Source organism: Emiliania huxleyi (genome assembly GCF_000372725.1).
Source record: "Emiliania huxleyi CCMP1516 unplaced genomic scaffold EMIHUscaffold_223, whole genome shotgun sequence".
In the NCBI taxonomy this organism is placed as follows: Eukaryota; Haptophyta; order Isochrysidales; family Noelaerhabdaceae; genus Emiliania; species Emiliania huxleyi.
In genome coordinates, this window is record NW_005200393.1 from 44,366 (window position 1) to 53,791 (window position 9,426).

Consider the following 9,426-nt stretch of genomic DNA (forward strand, 5'->3'; position numbering starts at 1 on the left):
TCAGAAGCTCTGGAGGCTCGCCTCCCTCAGAGGCTCATGTCGGAGACGAGGCTGAGCCCTCGTATCTTGCTCACCAGCGTGTCGCACTCGGAGCGGGCCTAGGAAATGTCTAGGAAGTGTCTAGGAAGTATCTAGGAGGTGTGTAGGAAGTGTCTAGGAAGTGTCTAGGAAGTGTCGCACTCGGAGCGGGCCGGGCAGATCTCGGCAGATCTCGGCATATCCCTTGGCACCGGACTCGGCGGCGACGCTTGCCCGCTTGCCGAAGGCTCGGCTGCCACGAATCGCCCCGCCGCCCTCACTGCCCTTGCTCTCGCGTCGCCGGCCGCGCCCTCGCTGCCGCCGCTGCCGCTGCCGCCGCCGCCGCCGCCGCCGCCGCCGCCGCCGCCGCCGCCGCCGCCGCCGCCGCCGCCGCCGCCGCCGCCGCCGCCGCTATCACCGCCGCCGCCGGCGCCGCCGCCGCTGACACCGCCGCCGCCAGCGCTAGCACTGCCGTTGCCGCCGCCGCCGCCGCCGGCAGCACTGGCGCTGCCTCCGCCGCCGCCGCCCCTCTGCTGCGGCGGCGGCTCTCGAAGCTTGCGCTGCGCCTTTGAGAGTGCGCCATTCACAGCCAGCCATTCACAGCCAGCCATGAATGGTGAAACCGGTGAGGCGGCTCTTTGGGCACACGCCGCGCCGTATGCGTGAACACTCCTCCTCAGGAACAAGTAGAGCCAGTCAGGCGCGCGTGTGCTACCGGGAGATACCCGGGAGATACGGGGAGATACGGGGAGATACGGGGAGATACGGGGAGATACGGGGAGATATGGGAGATGCGCGCCTCGCAAAGCCACGAGGAGTACTCAGTCAAGTGGAGCTACCGGGAGACACCCCGGAGATACGGGGAGATATGGGAGATGCGCGCCTCGCGAAGCCACGAGGAGTACTCGGTCGAGGTGGAGCTCAGCTCGCTGCCCGCATGATCGCTGCCCGCGTCCGCGAGCAGCGACGGCGGCACACCCTCCTCCGCCAGCCTCGCAGCCTCCTCCAGCAGCGACAAGCGGTGCGGCCTAGTAACACAGCGACGACGAATTAATTATCACTTAATTAACGATACGAGTTACGAGCAGCGGCAGGCGGCGCGGCCTAGTAACACAGTGACGACGAACTAGCTAGTCAATTCATGATGCGAGTTTAGAGCAGCGGCAAGCGGCGCGGCCGGAAGGAGACGCCCGCAGCCTCGAGGTCCTCAGGTGTGCCTAACTCACACAGCCTTCTCTGTGTGCCTCTCTGTCTCTCTGTGTGCCTCTCTCTCTCTGCCTGTCTCTGGCTCTCTGTCTCTCTGTCTCTCTCTGTCTCTCTCTGTCTCTCTGTCTCTGTCCCTCTGTCTCTCTCTGTCTCCCTCTGTCTCTCTGTCTCTCTGTCTCTCTGCCTGTCTCTCTCTGTCTCTCCGTCTCTCTGTCTCTCTCTGTCTCTCTGTCTCTCTCTGTCTCTCTCTGTCTCTCTCTCTGTCTCTCTCTGTCTCTCTCTGTCTCTCTGTCTCTCTGTCTCTCTGTCTCTCCGTCTCTCTGTCTCTCTCTGTCTCTCTCTGTCTCTCTGTCTCTCTGTCTCTCTCTCTGTCTCTCTCTCTCTCTCTGTCTCTCTCTCTGTCTCTCTCTCTCTCTCTCTCTCTCTCTGTCTCTCTCTGTCTCTCTCTGTCTCTCTCTGTCTCTCTGTCTGTCCTCCAGGAGAAGTCGCGCGACCGCGCAGCGGCATATCTAAGCACATCTAAGCACATCTCAGCAGATCTCAGCAGATCTCGGCAGATCTCGGCATATCGGCGTATCTCGGCGTATCTCGGCTAATCCATGCAGAGGAGAAGGTCGCGGCCGCGCAGCGGCACCCGAAGGCAAGCCTCGGCGTACTTCCCCAGCCTACGCGCTGAAGACGCATACCTCAGGGCGGGAGGACGGTACTGTGCAGCGTATTCAGAGCACCGCGTGAAGACAACGGAGAGGAGTACAGTGAGTACAGACGAATGCACCGGAGGACAGCGGAGTACGTTTCTTTCGAGTGTTGGCTGGGAGACATCAATCCGCGTGTTCGCTTCTAGGTTCCCCAGCCCGATGCCGCGCAGCAGCGCGGCGACCTGATGCTCGCTCAGCGACGCGAGAGGCAGCGGCTGTTGCGCGCCTGGCAAAGCATTCGCCCAGTGATCCCTCCTCCTCCCGCCTTCAGAATGAAGGCATGGGAGGCAGTCGCTGCTGCGCGCCTCCGCCGCCTCCGACGAGGCCTCCGCTCACGCCGGTCACCCCGGAGCGCAGGTCGAGCGCGCGGCCGCCGCCGCGGACGTCGCCGAGAGCGACATGCGACGATCCTCCTCCACCACCACCACCACCACCAGACGCTGGCTGCCTCTGATGCCACCCCCACCGCTCTCCAGCGACCGAGACCGAGTCGTCGGGCGAGATGTCGTCCTCCGGCTCGGCGCGCAGGTGGCTCAGATCGACGACGCGATCGGGCGGCACGCCGTCGTGGTAGATCAGGCCCGGCTCGGTTGGCGTGGTCGACACGACCGTGCTCGTGCCGCAGCAGTTGGAGCCGGCTTGAGAGGTCGGAGAGACGACCGTCGAGTTCTCGTCGACGCGGCCGAGGCGAGCCGCGGCGCGGCGGTGCGGCGGCACGTACGCCATGAGGTTGAAGGATGGAGCGAGCGTCGAGCGGCCGTCGATAGATCGACTTGAAGGCAGAAAAAGAATTCACTCGAAAAATTTCGACTTCAAGGCAGAAAAAGAAACCAAAGATCTTCACGACCAAACTCCCTCGGGACTGGCGCGCACTGCCACTAACTCAGGTTCACCACGGGAGCCGCCTAAACGACTCCTGCGAGGACGGCGAAAAAGAATTCTCAGCGACAGCCGCTCTTGCAGAACTTTATACCGGGTACCCTCCGATTTGAGTGCGGAGCGTACCCATTAATTATTAACATTCGCTTCAAATGTCACACACGCCTACTAAGGTCCGGTTCACGCCGCCCCAAGGAAACATTCACCGGGCCTCGCGCAGCGCATATGAACGAGGGTCTATTGGCTACTGCTGCGGCCGCACGTCGATGACGGTGAAGGTGGCGTCGTCGACGCGCAGCTTCTGCACGTCGCCGGTGGGCTCCAGGTATGTGAGCGGCGGGAACAGAAACTCCTGCTCCGCGGGGAAGGCGGAGAGGAACGAGATGTCCGGGCCTCGCACCATAAAGTTCTTGGAGAGGACACGCAGCAGAAGCGAGTCTTCGGACGCCGAGTACAGCATCGCAACCTTGAGGGACGAGGTCGTTGACATCGGCGCGAGCTCGGTGCCGCCCTTGCCTCGCTGCAGAAAGTTGTCTTGCACCTTCATGCCCTTCATGCCGCGGTAAAGAGTGACCTCCTTGTTAGCCTCCGTCGACTTGCCAGCCACCGTTCGCAGCCTCTTGAGCCCTTCCGCAATGAAGGCCACAGTCACGGGGAACTGATGCGGTCGCTCGGCCTTGTAGCGGGCCTGGTCACGCAGGCCGTTGTTGATGGTGCTGAAGGCTGCGGTGGTGTAGAAGCGCAGCGCTGCAATGTGCGCCTCGTTCAACTTGGCCACCTGCGCCTTTGGGTCGGCGACGAAATCGGCGAGCCGCTTGCCGCGGCGGTTCGGCAGCACGTTGCCATGCGCATCGCAGTCGCGCAAAAGTCCGCCCTGAAACGCCTTGCCGCTATCTCCCGCCACCTTGTCGAGCACGTACTCAAGGCACTCCTTGTCGACGTCGGTGCCGTTGGCGGCAACCTCTGCGCGGATGGCCTGAAGACCACCGTTCATCTTCGCTCGCAAGTCGCCGTCATCGACGCACATGTAGTGCTCCACGCCGAGCGCCGCTTGCTCGGGCCTGCCGAAGACGAGGTCCTTGGCCTCGAAGCGTGCGTCGCCATTCATGTCGCGCAATGTGGAGAACACTCCGCCGAGCTCGTCAGCCACCTTGAACATCTCCCGGTGGAGGTCGCTCTCGGCGCTTGCACGCGCCGCCCTCGCCCTCTCCCTCTTGACCTTGGCCGCCGTGTCCCGTGCTTGCGCCAGCTCTGTGGCCAGGCCCTCAACTTTGGCGAGCAGTGCCTCTCCCTTCTCAAGCGGCACGATCAGATCCTGCAGAGGGGCGGCGCTGTTTGTCGACTCGATTTGCTTCCGCTCCGTCTGCAGCCGTTCGGCCGCGGTGTAGTCGCCCTTCTTGGCTGCCGCCTCCTCCTGCTGGCAAAGCGACTGAAGCTGCCGCTCCTTTGTAGCTGTAGCCGAATCGAGCTCACGCCGCAGGTGCTCTAGCTGCTTCCGTACCGACGCAATGTCACCGCTTGCAGTCGCGTAGCCGCTGTCCACAGCCCGCTTCAGGTCGGCACGTGCGCAGGCGAGACTGCGCTCGAGCTCGGTAATGCGCTCCGGCGCGGCCGCCTGCTCGCTGAGGTACTCGGCGGTCTTCTTACTGACGTACTCGTCGCGGTGGCGTTTGAGCTGCTCGGCAGAGGGCTCCTGCTGCTTGAGCCAGGCCGGGTACGTGTCCTCCCAGCAGCAGCAACAGACGCAAGGCCCGTAGGGGCTCCACGGCTGGAACCAGCAGAGGAGAATGTCCTTATCAAAGTTGCACGGAATGGCAAGGCATGGCGTGCAGCATGTCCCTATGCTCATAAGTGACAGCACGCCGCACCGGATGGATGCGCATGCTGGGAGGCAATCATCCATAAGTGACAGCATTTTGTCGCGCTTCACATAGTCCCCCCATGAGTCGCAACCGCACTCCCGCTGCTGCGGCTTTGAGGCGTCGGCCTCCCGCTCCCAGGACGCGACGATCTCGCGCGGAATTTCCAGGTTCGTCGGAGCCACAGGAGGAGCACTCATTGCCGCCTCGAGGTCCGCATCCTTGGCAGGCGGCTCGGGCATGCCGGTCGTCGACTGGCCCGTGTCGGCGCGCTTGGGAATCTCGAGGTGCTGCTGGCTGCGGCGCTCCGACTTGACGTGCGAGCGACTGGGGCGCGTGAGGGCGCTCATAAAGCCATGCCGGGAAGTTATCATTGCCGCCTCTCGTGCTCAATGTCGGACACGGCAAGGAAGGGCGTTACGGCGCCGGGTTTCATTCCTTCAGGGGGGTGGAAGGGTTCTAGGTTTGTTGTTGGCAAATCAAGACACAGAGCTCACACAGAATCACAGCGGGAGGAAAGCGGCGAGTCGCAATTCCTGGGGTCCTTGTGGCGGGCCACCCTGTCCAGAAAAGCATGGATGCCGATCTGGAATCTTTCGTCCGAGTCTATGAGTCCTGGCCGCTCCCGGTGATGGTTAAGGTTGTAGAACCACGCGACGGAGATGGTGCGGGGGTACGGGTGTTCCAGGAGGTCACGACACGCACCGACCCTTCACAACCCGAAAGGCAGTGGCGTCGACGTGAGCGGCGGCGGCGGCGGTGCGTGGAGGTGGAAGGGGGCGGTGCGGAAGCGCCCAAGGGCGATGAGTATGACGGCCTCTTCGACGGCCCATAAGGGGCCGTTGTCTGCTGTGCCTTTTGTGGTGCTAGTTCGTGCCAGTCTGCTGTGAGAGGGGCTAGTTTGTAGAATTCTTTAGCCGTCTCCCCAAACTAGCATGCGGCCGACCCTCGACCGACCCTCGATCCTGTGGCTGATGGCCGACGACCTTGGTGCGGGAGAGCCCTCCTTCACCTCTCCAGGCCTGCTTCGCACGCCAAATCTCGACGCTCTCGCTGGAGCTGGCATGCGCTTCACTGCGGCGTACGCTGGCTACACTGTTTGCGCTCCCTCGCGTGCGACCTTCTTCACAGGACGGCACTCGGGCAGGCTGGCGGGAGCGCCGGCCGACTGGCCTCTCCTGCCGCAGCTGCTGCAGGCGGCGGGCTACGAGACGGTCGCCTTTGGAAAGTCGGCACCAATGGACATTGTGACGCCTCCGCGCCTGCCGTCGGTCGTCGAGTGGGGTGGCACGCCGCTCGATTTCGGGTTCGACCGCTTCGCCGGGCAGCCGTCGCAGCTGTACTGTCACAACATGTATCCTGCCGACTGGACCGTCGGCGGCCGGGTGGAGCCGCTTCCGCTCAACCACAAGCCGAGGTCGCGCCGGTTGTGCATGGCCCGGCCCGACGCATACAACTACACGACCGACCTGTTCGCCGACGCCGCGATCGGGTGGCTTCGCGCCCGCACGCCCGGCCCGCCTTTCTTCGCCTACGTCTCGTTCACGGTGCCGCACGCGGGTGGCTGGGACCAGGCGCCGCATGCGGCCGAGGAGGGCCAGCCGGTGCCACCCGGGTTGGGGTACGACCCGCACCCCGGCGACTGAGTAATAAACTAATAATTAATTAACAATTAGGTGCCTCGCGGGTTGGGGTACGACCCGCACCCCGGCGACTGAGTAATAAACTAATAATTAATTAACAATTAGGTGCCTCGCGGGTTGGGGTACGACCCGCACGGCGACTGAGTAAGAAACGAATAGTTAATTAATAATTAGGTGCCTCGCGGGTTGGGGTACGACCCGCACGGCGACTGCGTAATAAACGAATAATGAATTAATAATGAGGTGCCTCGCGGGTTGGGGTACGACCCGCACGGCGACTGGCCCGCCGTCGAACGAGACCCTAGAAGCGGAATACGTGTCATTCCGCTGCATTCTGCTGCATTCCACGGCATTCACGTCTCTCTCCGTTGTGTATTCACGCGGTGCTCGAGTACTCTGCGGACGGAACGCCGTCTTCCCGCGTTGTGAGGCTGCTGCATCCACATCGTAGGAACGAGATCATGCGGCAAGCGTGACGTACCTCGACGGTCGGGTCAGCAGCCATCCCCTACCCACACGATACCCGAACCCACCCCCTACCCACGGTGCCCATCCCCCCACCCCCACGGTACCTGAACCCAGGTTGGCGACCTGCTGCAAACGCTCGCGGAGCGGGGGCTGGAGCGCTCCACCGCAGTCTTTTTTGCGAGCGACAACGGCGCGCACGAGGAGGGCGGCCACCGCGTCGGCTTCTTCAACTCGACGGGCGGCCTGCGCGGCCACAAGCGCGCCTTCTACGAGGGCGGAGTCCGCTCCCCCTCCGTTGTCCGTTGGCCCGGCGTGACCCCGCCCGGGGCCGTCTCGGACGTGCCGTGGGCGTTTTGGGACGTGCTCCCCACCCTGCTGGAGATCCTAGAAGCGGAATGCGTATTCATGTCTCCCAACCAGCACTCGAGAGAACGTGTTCCGCTGCATTCCGCTGCATTCCGCTGTACTCACTGTCCTCCTCTCCGTTGTACTCACGCGGTGCTCGGAATGCTCTGCGCAATACACCGTCTCCCCGCCCTGAGGCTGGCGTATTCCACCGCCTAGGCTGGAGATGGCGGGCGCACCGCTGCCGCGGAACGGCACGTTTGACGGCCGCTCGATCGTGCCGGCGCTGCGGGGCGAGCCCATGCGGCCGCCCCCGTACCTCTTTTGGACTTGGAGAGGCGAGGCTGCGGACGAGGCGTCGCCGGCAAAGCTGGCTGGGACCCGTCTCGGACCCTTCTCGGATCCTGCTCGGACCCTTCTCGGACCCTTCTCGGCCGTGGAGTCTGGAGCGGCTGCCAGGAGAGGCCTCGTCGGCGAGTCCCGCCGGAGGGGGCCTGGCTATGCGGCGCCGCCCTTGGTGCGCGCCGCGCCGCGCCACTAGGGTGGCGACGCGTCACAGGCTTGCTGCGGGTCTGCTAGGCGCGCGTGGGAGAGTGGAAGGCGGTCGTGCATGAGTGCTCCGATCAGGCGCCTCCTAGACACTTCCTAGACACTTCCTAGACACTTCCTAGACACCTCCTAGACACCTTCTAGACACTTCCTAGACACCTCCTAGAGGCGGTCGTGCACGAGTGCTCCGATCAGGCGCGCAGCGCCGAGCCACTTCGCCACGGAGAGCGCCTTTGGGCCCCTCGCTCATCCGCCGCGGGAGGTCACTTTGTTAGGCGGTGCTGCGGCCGTCCCTCGACGACGTGATGGAGCTGTACAACCTGACCGCCGACCCGGGGGAGGAGACGAATCTCGCGGCGGTGGAGCGATCGGTCGTGGTCGACATCAAGCGCCTGCTGATTCGCGAGGGTGTATCGTGCGAGTGTTTCCAATGTTGAGAAACTCGGGCTTTAACTACGGCTTTGTCCTTTGAGAGGCTACGGCTTTTGAGAGTAAAAAAACAGCATACGTGTAATTTAGGGGGTCGGCCTATCAAAGAAGAATGTATGTATGTAGAAAGATGAACAACAGTCAGGCTCGGACTGGACACCAACGCGGTATGGGTGGACGCGAGACAGATGATGACGACACGCACGAGCGACACAAAGACACAAACAGGCTCACAAGACACACAACCAAAAGAAGAAACTTGAGAAAAAGAAATACGCGTCGCGCCAACTCGGACGTTCATTAGCGAGCGTCGCAGCCATGTTGGGCACGGCTGTGCTCTCATACGTGGATCCACGGGGCCAACTCGCGGTCGCCACGCTGCCTCTGCTGCTCACTCTGCTGGCCATACTGCTCTGCGCCCGCAAGACTCCAGCAACGCACCGGCCGCGCTCTGCCACTGAGCCACTGCAGGAGCTACTCAGCCGGCTGCGGGTCGCCACCCAGGTCGATCGCGCTATCAGGCTGCGTCTATTCACCATCTTTTTCAGCCTGAACTGGCTCTGCAGTCTCCTCAGCCAGACAGTGCTGGTGCGACGCCGTGTGCCCGTCTCAACCTATCCCTGGCGCATGTGGATGCACAAGGTTTCATTCGAACAATTCCACTCGTTCAAACAATACCACAATGGGTTATCATTTGGTACCGAAGACCCAAGCCAGCCGAGTCACACGCCAGTGGAAGATCTGCCGATGGGCGAAGCGGAGACGAAGAGAGAGGAGTGGTCACTCTTTGCCGGCATGTACTGTCGCGATTATGCAGAGGGTGGCTGGTTGCCTCGTGAGCTAGCAAAGGCCAGGTTGGACTGTGCCGCCGACGCAAGCTGCCACGCGGTGGTGTGTCCGGCCAGTGCACAAGATGGGTGCACCCTCCGGAGCAGTGCTCGCCGCGTCGAGTCTCCACAGGACGACTGCTATGTCTAGGGACTGGCGCGCCCTCGCACTGAGAGCAGGCGGACATCGCTTCCAGGGAGGGGGGCGCACTTCTGCTCACACCACATGCTAGGGGGGGGGTCCGACCCCCCCCAGAGGCTTCACCACATGCTGGGGGGGGGGGTCCCGCCCCCCCAGCACCTTCACCACATGCTAGGGGGGGGGTCGTGGCCGAGGACCCCCCAGAGTCTCGTGGTCAGACCCTCCGGGCCCTTGATTTTACGCCTCATTTCGCAGCATTTTCGAGGGGAAAATCATCTTTTGGAGCTACATGAGCCTTGAGACTGGTCAGATTCTCCAAGATATTGGTCTTCAGCCACGATTCACAATTTGGGGCAAAATCGA

The 9,426-nt window shown here is 62.8% G+C and overlaps 2 protein-coding genes across 2 annotated transcripts; one reads left to right on the top strand and one right to left on the bottom strand.

The window, feature by feature from the left end:
- Nucleotides 1–3,045: 3,045 nt before the first annotated feature.
- Nucleotides 3,046–5,034, bottom strand: EMIHUDRAFT_114551 (hypothetical protein; the record flags this gene model as incomplete). Its single annotated transcript, XM_005779907.1, has 1 exon — nt 3,046–5,034. One exon carries the CDS (start codon nt 5,032–5,034, stop codon nt 3,046–3,048), a length of 1,989 nt encoding a protein of 662 aa, XP_005779964.1.
- Nucleotides 5,035–5,595: 561 nt separating this feature from the next.
- Nucleotides 5,596–8,102, top strand: EMIHUDRAFT_235621 (hypothetical protein; the record flags this gene model as incomplete). The annotated part of the gene is made up of 5 exons (XM_005779908.1): nt 5,596–6,264; nt 6,886–7,115; nt 7,336–7,499; nt 7,658–7,686; nt 7,941–8,102. The coding sequence occupies 5 exons, from the start codon at nt 5,596–5,598 to the stop codon at nt 8,100–8,102; spliced, it is 1,254 nt and encodes a 417-aa protein (XP_005779965.1).
- Nucleotides 8,103–9,426: the final 1,324 nt, after the last annotated feature.